The 15,084-nt window shown below is 37.2% G+C and overlaps 1 protein-coding gene across 1 annotated transcript in view; it reads left to right on the forward strand.

Moving 5' to 3' along the window:
* Positions 1-9,469: 9,469 nt before the first annotated feature.
* Positions 9,470-15,084, forward strand: part of LOC140167042 (uncharacterized GMC-type oxidoreductase Mb1310-like) — a 59,072-nt gene continuing 53,457 nt past the window's right edge. Inside the window, exons 1-2 of the mRNA XM_072190520.1 lie at positions 9,470-9,799; positions 13,970-14,035. Of these exons, the coding sequence (XP_072046621.1) occupies positions 9,563-9,799; positions 13,970-14,035 (303 nt within the window). The 5' untranslated portion in view covers positions 9,470-9,562. The remainder of the gene's footprint in view (positions 9,800-13,969; positions 14,036-15,084) is intronic.

The raw sequence follows: 15,084 nt of genomic DNA on the forward strand, positions 1-15,084 counted from the left end.
ATGGCGGCCATCTATGATCATGCTTGAGGTTTCAACAAACAAACCATGGGTTTTGAGGTCTTATAGTTTTTGTTGTATGTCAACAAAATCGATTAAATTTTCAGGATGATCTTATTTTCATGTTGTTATAAGCAAATATAATGTTCCAGATAAGATAGTTAATAAATACATTAAGAAAAGTACCTTAAAGTTGCACTTTCTGTTAGTATTCCTTTTTGGACTTTAACTTTTTAACATGAGCAGCCCTATATAAAACCGTGACACTCGAAAGGCCATATCTCTGGAATGAAACGTCCGATTAAGATTATTTAAACGCCAAAATGTTTCTTTCATCAATTCCCATCCAATAAGTTAGGTCTGAATCAATTTAAAAGTACTTCAATTTTTAGTGGACATGCCTAATAATAGGTCATCACTGGAGTGATTGGTTTCTGGCCCCAAGTAAACCATATAATAACAAAGCTATTGTGGCACTCGACTGCCCATCTATATGCTTGTTCAGACGATCGCTTGTAAAGTCGCTTGTAACTACATTCAAAATAATGTAAACTTGCATGTAGTGCCCGTCTAAACGCACTCGCATGTGGCTACATGCAAGTTACAAGTGACGATTTTACATGTAAGATATCTTACATGTAGCGAGCCAGGGGCACTCCCACTTTGGAGGTCACGCGTATGTAGGGCTGTTAAGACCCCTTTTTCAGCGTCGCTCTACCCAAAAACCCCATATTTTTTACGAACACATGTTCTGTCACCCGAAGGCCCCTTATTTTTACATTTGATCTGTCACCCAAAGACCCTTATTTTTCAATTTGAACAGCAATTTTCATTTATCACTGATTTTGTTACCTATTATTTGACAAAACAAAGAAATTTGAAGCCTTTTTTTTTTTTTTTTTTTTTACACTGTTTCGGCTCTCACCCAAAGGTTCCAAAAGTCATGTTCTCACCCAATGACCCCATATTGTTTACATTTTGCTCTCACCGAATGCCCCTTACTGCGAAAGTGCCAGCCCTACACCTATATCCATTTCATATTGAAGTGCCCCCCCCTCCCCCCGGGGTAGCGAAGTACATTCGAATGTAAGGCCAGTGTGAACAAGACTTGCTTGTAAACTCGCATGTAAGCATGACCTTGATGACCCAATTCTATTCTGATTGTGCATAATCATACCAGTGAAGGTCACTCTTACTTTTGAGTTGGCTCATAGACCACTTTGGCTTACAAGTAAGTCCCATGTGGACACACACTCCCTTGCAGCCTAGTCTCACTTCCCTGGCATAATTTAATTGCCGGCTTGCTTGTAAGTAGGCTACCGTCTAAACACACCTAATTTGCAGTTGGTGGTGCAATAGGAAAGGTTTTGGGAAGGATATCAGCCTTTGGTAGGGCATTAGGCACAACTAACCACCAACATCCTAACAACCAAGCCCCAACCCCACCTCATCCCCGCCCCCATCCAGAGTTACAACAGCCATCACAGAAAAAACCTACGATATATGTGGCTCGAGAGCCACAGCGGCTCTAGTTTAGTGTTGTACTCAACCGTGCCATAGAATTGACATAGTAAGTTTACCATGTCACGATACCTGCCGGTCAACCGTGCCATATAATTGACATAATAGTAAGTTTACCAAGACACGATACCTGCAGGTCAACTCGTGCTATTAAGCCATGCGGAATCTAAAGGGCAAAGTGTCAAGTCCTTGCATTATTATATGGTAAATGTTAATATCAGAATTTTGTATTCATTGAAGCACTAACTATGAAAAGGGTGGGGGTTTGCTTACCTCACAAAATGTTTCTAAGTCGTATCATGGTATTTGAAAATAGTAGGAAATGGAAATTTAATTGCGGTATATTAATTTACGATTGTTACAATTGAGTGTTGTGGTCTCAGTAAACTCATTTGAAGGTGGCAAAATGTCCATTTTAATTTTTGCAGTAAATTGTATTGATTTGAATTCAGCGCGAAGATAATGATGGGTTTTACATACCAATATGATGGTGTGTAACCATAGAACGCGCTGTTCGAGTAATTGTCTTTACAAAATACAGACTTCACATTAAGAATTTTTTTTCACGAAGTGCCAATAATAGCCTGAAAAGAGTCCGCCTATACCCCAAGGGCTAAATATTAATGAGGTTGTGTAATGCATAGTAAAGGAGTTAAAACGCAAGTTTCTATACGACTTGGCTACAGAGATATAGGAAAAAAGTGTTTTTGGTGTTTTGGTTGGTGTTATACATTTTCCCTCGGTAGGAGGGATTTTGAGGCTGATAGTATGCTTATGTGCTAGCGTAATTTCAAGCACTTATTTACAAAATGCTGTAAACGTTGAGGTGTCACATTGTAACACTCAATTAATAAATTTAAAAAAAATCATTATCAGTCAGGTTTAGTATCCAAAGAAATGTTTAAGATTTTTAACTTTTTGTGAATTTACCAATAATTATACGGACCTTTACCACATAGACACCCAAAGCACATACCAGTAAACGATAGGTATCAATTAATACTGGTGCACACCAGTAACCGACACCTACATGTATATATATAGCGCTATATGGCAGTAACTGATAGCCCCGGGGGGTACGTGGGAGCCACTCAAATACGACAGTGTACGCATGCGTGACCAATTTTTTTCAAACACCCGCTAAACGATCATTTATAAAATTTCATGCAAACAAATCCAATTGATTATTTGGTAAAATGATGTTAAACATACCTAACAATGACGTTTCGTGCTACATCGTAGCACTTTCTCAGATCGACTGACCAATTCTTCCAGTCCTCCTCGTCTGCTTCCTGTCGGAGCGTGACGTTGGTGGCGCTGTTTTAGGTGGTTTTAGGAGTTGGTCATAGATGTGCAGCAGGAAGTGATTTCCTTCATCCCGAGTGTGTTGGGCCCCCTTTTCCGTATCCAAATCGCGGAAACACAGCCCATCACCTGTAAGGTTACTCATTGCTTTCATGCGGGGCCCCTATATCTATCCACTACATAGGAAATCTGGGTGTTATGCCACACTTCGTTGACAATGGCGAATCAGATCACGTCCATGTCAAAAGCTGCATGCGCAACATTGAAAGTGGACGCAAATATGTGATGCGATCAAACAAAATCAGTCGGAACTCGGAAATATTGATTTTAAGATATATAGCCAAACTATGGAAATATTTCCTTTTCTTTCCTTTTGTTTTGAAAACTCTTTAATTGCTCATATCTTTGGAACAGTTTTATTTCAGCACAGACAACAGTTGTGGAGTTACTGTCAAAAATGAGGGAAAACCAATATTTGATCAATAAATCAATAACTACTTGCCTTGAGTTGCTGAAATTTCAGTGCAGTACTTGTAGTCCTTGTCCCTATAATTAGGGATAACCATCAAAATTTCATGTTGACCCTATTGCTACAAAAGATTGTTTTCTGAGTAGAACTAATCAACAGAAGTATTTTGGTGGTTAAATGGTCAAAATCGGTCAAAAACTTTTCGAATTATGAATTATCAAAGTTTCCCATTCTGACCGGTCATTGGAACGAAATAAAATGACAAGGTCCAAAAATAGCAGTTGGGAGCAAAATTGGCATAAGCATATATTTACCTTTATATATTTCTTTATTTTAACATATTTGCAAACATGAAACAAGCATATTGTGAAATTATCAAAGGGGTTTCTTATGAAATGGCACTTAACTAGTCACTGGCATAACTTATTTTTTTTCAAACCAAGGCATTGAAATCATGCATTTAGAGGACATTTGCCAAAAATCATCCAAGATAGCCGATATGGCACAAAATCAAAATTGCACTAAGTAGGTGAACTTTTTTTTCACAACCAAGAATTTCAATGTTATTGGGTTTAATATGACCAATTAGTAGGTGTATGTAAACAAAATCTCAAGTTTTGAAGGTCATTGACTCATTCACAACAATAGAGATTATCCTCATCATGCTCATGTGTATTCCTGTAGTATTCCTCATTCAAACCAAAGTAGCACTCAATACATTATGAGTATCTTTGTTCAAACCAATTCAATGCTTGACCTCGGAGTTACCTGCATGACTATCGCGGGCTATTTTGAAACAGTTATGGTTGCACATTCAGGTACTTCTTTTGAAAGTCCTAAACAAGGTATAGCCAGCAGCAAGTTGTAGATGTTATAGGCCTAAATATAAGAAAACGTTTAGGGTTAAGATCAGGTGAACAATACATCGAATGAGCACGAAACTTCACATTTATGTTCAGAAAGGTGTCTTCTTAACATGATTTGAAAGGAATATAAAAATTCCAAAGGGAAGCTGGTGATTTAATTTGTAACTCGAGATCTACTTGTTCAATTTTTTAACCTTTTTACAGAGGGTATGATAGAGGTATTACTGGCAACTCTGCCAAATTACAGCTCAGTAGGCCACGTTTTTCACCTGATCTTACTGATTTGAATATTTTGTGCCATTCTTGAGCAGTGCTAAACTCAGCCACTGGCAATTAAGCGCACTGTGGCGATGGACCAAATTTGACTCGCACTTACAGAAAAACAAAATAAGTTATGTTGCTGTAATTTGCAAGATAGTTACAAAATATAATTGGCAGTAACTTCCCCAAATTTTACAGAAAAATATTGAAAAATAAAAGAATGAGATCAATTTAGAAATGTATGTGCAAGCAGTGCACAGTTGAGCTCCCTGCATGTCTATGGGAGTGTTCTAGTCAAGTTGATGGTTCATTGGTCATCCCTACTATAATCATGATAATATACATATCTTACTTGTCACCTATGCGCTATAATTTTTGAGAAAAATGCAAAAATAGGCACAAAATTGGCCAGGGGTGTAGTACCCCCTTAATCAAACAAAGTGTTATTATTGTGCATTCGTGTGAATTTGGGTAAAAAATGATTTTGGCCTTGAGTCATTTTGGCTTATAACACTGTCGTCTAGGGAGATACAAGCCGCTATAATATAATAAAATACTGATGCCAATTATAAATTAATATATGAGTATCACTTGTTGGGAGTGAAATTGTACAAAATAATGCACGCGTACTGAGATATTGATATGTCTAGTGCACAAGCTCCGACGGGGGCAGTGCATTAGACGCATCAACATCTCAGTACAAGGCACAGGTGACCTGGTGAACGAAGGGGGTCGCCGTAGATAGCTGGTCGGGGAATATTTGCAGGACAGTCAAGTGTAGGCAACAATACGGCTTATCACCCTAATCGGAACGATTTTTGGTTCGATAGGATTTAAGTCCGGGCTATTGGCTAGCCACTCCATTCGTCAAATTCCTTCCTCTTGCAGGAATTCATTTACAACTCTTTGAACTCTTTGCAAGTGTGGTCGAGCGTTATCATCCGTGGTCGAGCGTTATCATCCGTGGGAGAGCGTGGAGCGTGGCGCAGTGGTTAGGGTACTTGCCTTTAGTGCATGAGGTCCCGGGTTCGATTCCCGGCGGTGGCGATTTGCTGGGATATTGACTTGGAAAAAAAAGTCTGAAATTAATTGGCAGCTTCTGTAGATTAAATTCAGACTTCCGCTCTCCCCATGGTTCATTTAGAATTGGGTAAATGAATCATGAAAGTACTCCGTCCTTCGGAGGGGACGTTAAGCCGTCGGTCCCGTGTACAGAGAGCCATACCTGTACATGTACCTCACAGCCAGTTTCGAAAAGAGTAGGGTGTTAACCCCTGACTGTTCCCAACCCGTCCCGGTGTTCAAATGGACCCCAATGGAAATAAGCTTCAATAGAGGCTTTCTTGGGTTATCCAGGGTTGTCAAAACCCGAACAAATCAAATAAAAAAAAATCAAATCATCCTGTAGAACAGCGTTCGGTCCAAGGTTTTGCAGAAATGGGACTGCGACTGGCTATAGGATGTCATCTCGATAGTTGATTGCCTTGAGATTACCGTTGACTACTACCAGTCTGGTCTTCCTGTCATCGATATTCTCGTCCATATCATCACGATTCCACCACCATATGTAGCAATCTGCAAAACGTTCTCCACGTCTTCTCCACACTCTCACTCGGATATCCAGCTTCCTCAAACAAAATGCCAAATGTGTATGTTCCAAACGCAGTGTTGACGGCACCAGCGAAGACGGATAAGACGATGAACTGAAGTCATCTTAGGCTACATGGGTGGCTTGTAAGCTAGGAGATTAGACTCATGGAACCTAATGCGAATAATCTGGACAGATACTCTATTGCCATAAAATCTTTGGCATTTAGTCTACGGTTTCTGCATTATGTTGCCATCAAAGCACGTATCTTTATAAACTGTCCGCCGGCCACTGAGAGTAGCTTCTATTACAATATAAGCTTATATTAGTACTCCGCGCTAGGTGAGCGATTGGTCATGTTGGTTAAAAACCAATCATTGGCTAAAAGCCAATCGCTAATAGAGTAGCGATGCTTCTATGAATATAGACAGGTTAAATCTATTGTCACTGTAGTGTTAAAGGTCGAGTCTTTCAATGGTCTGTAAACTCAGAGACAATAAGATCATATTCCTCAGTAAGTTCAGATGAATTGACTTCATTCCTAGTTATAATGAAAACATCATGCAATAGACTGATGATGAAGTAGATTCCTTGATATGATTATATTCTCAAAATACATCACGTTATATTCGGTCAATTTAAAAACCTTTCGGTGGAATTGCAGTAAAAAATATGTGCTGAAAGAATATGATAATCGTATCTTAGTGGATTGAACTTCCAGTCAGCGTATTGAAAAGAAAAACTGACAACAAATCGATTTTTTGTGTGTTGGCAACGCTTAAAACAGGGCAATGAGCATGCGCAGATCGGAAATACGTGTCATTTCAGCTAATTAATGGAAACGCTATGGTATCTTATATTGTTCAAGTGATGTGCTTAGCCTGAGCCGCTCGGCCTATCTCGAACAAACTCGCCACACGTGGCTGTTGAAGAACTAGTGGATTCGCCCTACTATCAAGTAATTTTTGACACGAAGATATAGGGATGGTGACGCTGTGTGGTGTATCTACCGCGTCTCTTTCTCCGTTTCTCGAAAAAAATAGGCATTTCATGCTTTATTTGACGCAATTATATTAATTCTATAAGTTGTAATTTTATTATTATTATTAATAATTTCACCAGAAATGAGGACATGATTTTGTTGCTGCTGAAAGCATTAGAAAATCATTCACTCTCCTCCCTGGTGTAAATAATGACCGCTCCATCTACGTGAGCTATCAAGGTCTTAATAGAGATATTAGAGACATTGCGATTTTTCAAACGCAGCACGTGGCACGTACGTTTTCGCGTACGTTTTCGCGTACGTTAATACGGTGTTGAATATGGCTAGTCTCTGTTCCAGACTGGATTGTGCTCATTCGTCACGATGGAGAACAAGAAAGTCAGAATAAAGACTATAATATTTGCTCAATATCTAACAGCTTCTAAGCTAGGTCGATAGAGGGCATAATGATTGAAAAAATAACAGTGACCTGAGACTATGCCTAAATTCAAACAGACCGCTTTTGATTTTGATTAAAATTTTGACCTACATGCTGATTAAACCTAATTGTTTTTTGTGCCCCCCCAAATATTATAGTTGCCCCAAAACATATATTTTGTTAGATTAAAGATCACTACATACATACATCATGACTTTATTTTCAAAATGAGACTTTTTCGTCCTGAAAATTGGGCGCGTTGCATGGACTTAGACATGAGGTAAAATCAGCATATTTCAACGTAGCATCTGCGTTTTTATTCTACGTTGGAATCCAAAATGGAAATCGCATTGTAATTTTTTTAACGCTAAGTATCACACACATTTCAATGGGCAATCTCTGCGTGTGAATATTGCGTTTAAATTTAGTCCATTTTTAACACATCGCTGTACCTTTATTATAATGATTTGTTACAAACAAAAAGGATCATAATAATAATTAGACTTTCCTTCATATGTTCATTATCTTTGACTGTCTTTAATTGGGAAATGGACAAAGTTTGTGAATTTTCAACGATGTATCTACGTCGATTTCGCACGTGGAATATCTTCAAAAATAGCTAAATACGTGACCTCGCATCGATACAGGAGAATGGTTTTGAATAGATCAACGTACGTCCGATGTCTACGTTTGGAAATCGCAATGTCTCTATTGCGATTTTCCAAACGTAGACCGTACGTTTTTACGTACGTTAATATGTACGGTTTTACGTAGCTATGGGTCGCGGTGAAGCCACATACTTAACCAACGCTCGGTGTGGTGGCGCGATGTCCTATAGTCAGTCATCTGGTGATTTGTTTTGCATGCAATCAATCCGGTGTCACGTGTTTGGAGACCGACGCAAGGAGTTTAGTATTTGGGAGAAAGCATTTGGGAGAAAGCAGCACCATTTTCGTGTGAGGATTTTATACGCAAGGATTTATACATGCAAGTGTACAATGGACTTCGTTGATTTTCGCAGGACAAGTAAATAAGGATATATACATCAGCCGTCCAGAACATTAGAAGAAGACTGCTGGTTAAGTACTGAGTAGTTAAAATATTATTGTGATTGTGTGATTATTTTATATGTACATTTGTTGTCATATATTGTACCAATCATATATTACTTTCAAATAAAAACAGTGTATTTTTGTTGTGCATTCGTGTGAATTTGGGTAAAAGGTGATTTTGGCCTTGAGTCAGTTCGACTCGTAACATATGTAAAACAGTGGCGGCACCAGGAATTTTTTTCTGGGGGCATGGGGAGGGGCAAAGTGAATTTCGGGGGGCAAATAGACAAATGTTGCGCAAAATGGCCTTAAAAGTTGGAGGCGGGGGGGGCAAAAGAAAGGAAAGAAAAAATATTTGGGGAGGGCACTGCCAATGAATACTTACCCCCCTTTTTTTTTTTAACTTGCCAACAAATCTGTTCCCCCTATAATAGTTCACTACCCCGAGGATACAAAAAATTATTGTGCCACCCACCTGAACAACAAACACATGATATTTTGACTATAACATTCGTAGGGAGGCACTCGTTCTCTACGTTTCCTTTACCTAGACACGAGGTAAAATCAGCATATTTCAACGTGGCACGTACGTTTTAATGCTACGTTGAGGCCAAAATGTGAAATCTTAATTTTATTTTTTATGCGCAAAGAATCACACGCATTTCAATGCACAATCTCTGCGTATGGATATCGCGCTTAAATTTAGTCAACTTTTAACACATCGCTGTACCTTTATTATTATGATTTGTTACAAACAAAAAGGATCACAATAATAACTAGACTTTCCTTCGTATGTTCATTATCCTTGAATGTCTTAATATATTGTGAAATGGACAAATTGTGTGCATTTTCAACGATGTATCTACGTTGATTTCGCACGTGGAAAATCAGGCTAAATGACCTCACTTCGATACAGGAGAGTGGTTTTGAATAGAATACTCAATTGACTACATGTAATAGTATCTGAACCTTACGCTAACTAGTAACTGAACCTTTGGACTTTTGTCTACACATAATCATGATAACGCGTACTTAGGCCTACTGTTACTAAACAAAAACAAATCTGCCAGATTTTGGCCTGCATGACTAAATGCAAAATTGTATCTTTCACCATGTCATCGTCAAGTGCTCTGTATGACTTCATAGTCGTAGGAGGTGGGACCTCAGGTTGCGTTGTAGCTTCCAGATTGTCCGAGGATACTACAATCAATGTGTTGCTGCTTGAAGCTGGACCTAATGATGAGGAAGGTGGGGACCTTATTAGAATTCCTAGAAATCTGGCCGCCACGATGAAGACTAAATACGACTGGGATTACAAGGTATGTGTTAATTGTAAGTTCAGGTAATTTTTCAGCATGGTTGGCAAAGGTCAAAAAATAGATTTTGCTTATACCTTTGGAGGTTGAAGTACTTTGGTAGTGTGTTACAGTAACGGGCATTGTTCGTCCATTCTTTGCTTGTTGCCATGGTAACAGCCAATTCTTAGTTTTATGCAGTTTTTAGTCAATTTCAGGGTAAAAAAGTGAAATTTAACCTATTTTGCCTGGCTAATTGCAGCAATACATGACACATTTTTACAAAACCAAATATTACATGATATAGACCTACCCCCATACGTTACAAAGAAAGTTTGAAATCTTTTGAAAATATCATCTTTATGTGTTTTGGGGAACTGGCAATACTGCAAGTTTTCACATAGTGAAAAATGTGATATTTTACCCCATCTTTGCATCGAAAAAAATCTATATGCCGGAGCACTCTGGATATTAATATTATAGCAGGTGGTGAAGGTGACCTGGCCCCACTCATATCTGATGAAAACAGCTTGGGCACTTGTATACATTGGAAGCAGTGTTGCCATAAAATGATGCATTTTGGCAAATTTAACGAAATGAGATTTTCACAAAATATGATATGAATTGTTACACAAAAGCAGGTTTCTTAAGATTGATTATATCTTTCCATATCCTTATGATGAAGGCGTCTTAGTTCGACTCATTTCTAATGAGAAAAGCTTGTTATATTGTAAATCAAAAATCAGAGTTGCCAGAAAATGATGCATTTTGGTAAATTAAAAATGAGATTTTTTTTACAAACTATGGTATAAATTGTTACACTGGTGCTGGTTTCACATATCTCTTCTTACATATGATAAAGAGGTCTTAGGTTCACTCATTTGTAATTAAAAAAAAGCTTGTTATATTGCAAATCAAAAAGCAGTGTTGCCAGAAAATGCTGCATTTTAGTAAAAAATGGGGTGTTTTTTACAAACTATGCTATAAATTAGAGAGGGCGGCCTATCTGCTGTGTCATAGCATGACATCAGTTAATATGAGACATTAAATATTAAATGCGAGGATCCAGATGATACATGCCTGAGAAAATATATAATAATTAAAGAGATGGAGCTCAGACAAATGGGCCGTGCGACATTTACGAGAGAATAAAATCATTACATGTTCAATTCGCCGGCTGATCCGCCATGAGCTGTTATGGCGTGTGGTGGTGAGCCAACGACATGTAATCGTTAGTGCACGCTGGTTCGAATCCGAACGGTTCTGATTTTTTGTCTCCTTTACTATAATGCCAGTTTGTCTGAGCTCCATCTCTTTAATTATGCTATAAATTGTTACACTGGTGCAGGTTTCACATATATCTCCTTAGTCATAATGATTAAGGTGTCTTAGGTTCACCCATTTCTAATGAGAAAAGCTTGTTATATTGCAAATCAAAAAGCAGTGTTGCCAGAAAATGCCGCATTTTGGTAAAAAAATGGGAGTTTTTTTACAAACTATGCTATAAATTGTTAAATTGGTGCAGGTTTCACATATCTCTCCTTAGTCTCTTTATTATCTCTCTATATCCTTATGATAAAGGTGTCTTTGGTTGACTTATTTCTAATAAGAAAAGGTTGTTATGTTGTCAATCAAAAAGCAGTGTTGCCAGAAAATGGTGCAGTTTGGTCAATTAAAAAAATTGATTTTTACAAACTATGATATAAATTGCAACACTGATGCAGGTTTCTTGTGTGTCTCCATATCCTTAATGATAAAGGGGTCTTAGGTTCACTCATTTCCGAATAGAGAATTTGTTATATTTTATATGAAAAACTAGTATTGCCAGAATGATGCATTTTGGTATCAATTGGGTTTTTTTCTAATGACAAAAGCTTGTTATATTGTATATATCAAAAGCAGTGTTGCCAGAAAATGATACATTTTGGTAATTTAAAAAAATGAGATTTGTTTTTTCAAACTTGTTTCTTGTGTCTCTCCATATCCTGATGATAAAGTGTTCTTAGGCGCACACATTTCCGATGAGAAAAGTTTATTATATTGTATATCAAAAGCAGTGTTGCCAGAAAATGCATTTTGGCAAAATCAATTACTGAGTTTTTACTATGTGATTATTAATTAGGTTTGTACTATGACATTTGTTTATTGCATTATCTAATCTTGTTTGGTTCATGAATTTAAAAAATAAATAAAAAACGAGTATGGTATGATTCCAAGTTGGTAATAGGAATTTGCTTCGTTTGCATATTTATTATTTTCTTCTGATGGCCTTCAAGATGTGGATATTTTAAGAAAAGAGATGAAGTTGTTTATTCTACTTGAATAATTTAAATTTAGGCAGATATGAAATGTGCTGGATATGTTTCTGCTGAGCCATGAAATGGTATAAGCCTATCATAGTGAATGTTACTTGCTTACTTACTAACTTACCGGGCTAACTTGCCGACTAAACTTTTCGTGTGAAATGGACATAATCTTGAAATATCACAAAGGTATGACATCCAAGTGGTGTCAAAGGAAAGAGAAAAAAGTAAAGTATATGATAAAGATATTTCCCCACCCGGGGGTGACACTCATAAAAAGACCTGGGTCAATAATCATATGGGTCCTTTTCATGTCTCAAAGTGCCTAGAAGGTATGACCCCCTAGTGGTGTCAAATGAAAGAGGTATATTTTCACAAAATATGATATGAATTGTTACACAAAAGCATGTTTCATAAGATTGATTATATCTTTCCATATCCTTATGATGAAGGTGTCTTAGTTAGACTCATTTCTAAAGAGAAAAGCTTGTTATATTGTATATCAAAAAGCAGTGTTGCCAGAAAATGATGGCAACACTGCTTTTTGATTTTCAATACAACAAGCTTTTTTTTAAATTACGAATGAGTGAATCTAAGACCCTTTTTCATATGACTAAGGAGAGATATGTGAAACCTGTACCAGTGTAACAATTTATAGCATAGTTTGTGAAAAATCTCATTTTTAATTTACCAAAATGCATCATTTCTGGCAACACTGCTTTTTGATATACAATATAACAAGCCTTTCTCTTTAGAAATGAGTCTAACTAAGACACCTTCATCATAAGGATATGAAAAGATATAATCAATCTTATGAAACCTGCTTTTGTGTAACAATTCATATCATATTTTGTGAAAATCTCATTTTGTTAAATTTGCCAAAATGCATCATTTTATGGCAACACTGCTTCCAATGTATACAAGTGCCCAAGCTGTTTTCATCAGATATGAGTGGGGTCAGGTCACCTTCACCACCTGCTATAATATTAATATCCAGAATGCTCCGGCATATAGATTTTTTTCGATGCAAAGATGGGGTAAAATATCACATTTTCACTATGTGAAAACTTGCAGTGTTGCCAGGTCCAAAAAAGACATAAAGATGATATTTAAAAAAAATGCAAACTTTCTTCGCAACATATAAAGATAGATCTATATCATGTAATATTTGGTTTTGCAAAAATGTGTCATGTATTGCTGCAATTAGCCAGCCAAAATAGGTTAAATTTCACTTTTTTAACCCTGAAATTGACTAAAACTGCATAAAACAAAGAATTGGCTGTTACCATGGCAACAAGCAAAAATGGACGAACAATGCTCGTCACTGTAACAGGCTACCAAAGTACTTCAACCCCCAAGGTATAAGCAAAATCTATTTTTTGACCTTTGCCAACCATGCTGAAAAATTACCTGAACTTACAATTAAGAAGGTTATTAAAGTATTTATATATATTTTACTTAACATAAGACTGCAATGTACTTGTTGGTAGACTGATATTATAGGAAACAAGTCAAGGACTTTTATTTTTATATTTATTATATTTATTTTTATACGTAATTTAGGCACAAAACTCCCCTAAGCGACAATGAGTGCTGTGTTTATACATAGATGAATGCGTCTTCAACCCCCCCACATACAATTTTTTTTTTTTTTTGCGGAGTGGTCGAGACGTTTGGGGTTTGTCATAAAGCCGAATAGCTGTAAATACCCGTTTTCATGACTATATCAATTGCTTTAGAACAGAATAGCAGTGTATACTTCAATTCTATGATTGATCTTTAGAAGGACCGATGGAATGGTACGAACATCTTCAAACGCCGCTTGACTCTACAAAACTCATAAATTAGTTTTTTGATCCTAATTCATGTACTTTTATCTTTATTTATTTAGACGGTTCCACAGCTACACGCATGCAAAGCTTATCGAGACAACGTATGTGTTTGGCCGCGAGGCAAGGTATGAACATAATTTACTTTTAGTAATAATACAAAATTCTTTGTTTTAATGTAAATCAATTTTAATGTAAATCAGTCTGATATTCGTTTCCAAAAGTACTATGCTCATTTTTGTTTTACCAATTAGAGGTTAACGACTGCGCATCAGGGTATTATCTAAAATGTCTAAACATTGTGCAGTGTGCGTCGACTACGGTACATTTATAAGTACGTATTTATAAATACGCACGTGACCCATGGACACGACATACCAAGATCAGCAAGCGTGACCAAATCACTCAATTGTAAAGCGTTCTTTAGCCACATCGCTAGACGCGGTCATTATACTTTTTCAAAACCTGCATTTGCGGCCGTGTATTTAAAAGTTGGGCAGTACCGTAATCATGTCAACCAACTAGTCAAAATTGAAACTCGTTTTTATGTCATATATCATTACTTTGACATTGCAGATAGTGCAAACTATTCTTTTTCTGATTCCCCACGAACAGATGAACGATTCAGAGCAAGTTTATTGTTTACCCTGTACAAATGTGAAAATTGACCTCAGTTGCGGACGTTCACTCCCATCTTTAACCTTCTTCGTTTGGTTTCAAACTAGTAAAGTTTGCATATTTTGAAAGTTGATAACTGACTTTCTCTGCATGAGGTGTCTTGATTTTGTATCCCTGCTCAGTATTAAGAAATGAGGTCCCTATTTTTTTCCCTCATGCAGATAAAACTGAATGTACGTCCGCAACTACGGAACTGCCCAGTTATTATCTGTGATATATCACGTACAGGGCCGGATGTACCTTTTTGGGGGCTCTGGGCCAGGCCTAAATTCGGAGGCCCCCAAATTCACCGTGAGGAAGGCATGTGCGCATCAAGTGGTCAAGTTTTGTTTCATAAATAGCTCTAAATTGTTGGCCTACAATAAGATCGATATTACTAGGATATTTGCGCGAATATCAGCCACTATTTTTTTTAAAGCCCAAAATGAAGGTAATTTTGCTATGCAAAGGGCCAGTGCGCGCGAAGTGCGCAAAATTTTGCTATCTTAACATATTTTGG

The sequence above is a fragment of the Amphiura filiformis genome, chromosome 12 (assembly GCF_039555335.1).
Source record: "Amphiura filiformis chromosome 12, Afil_fr2py, whole genome shotgun sequence".
Classification (NCBI taxonomy): domain Eukaryota; kingdom Metazoa; phylum Echinodermata; class Ophiuroidea; order Amphilepidida; family Amphiuridae; genus Amphiura; species Amphiura filiformis.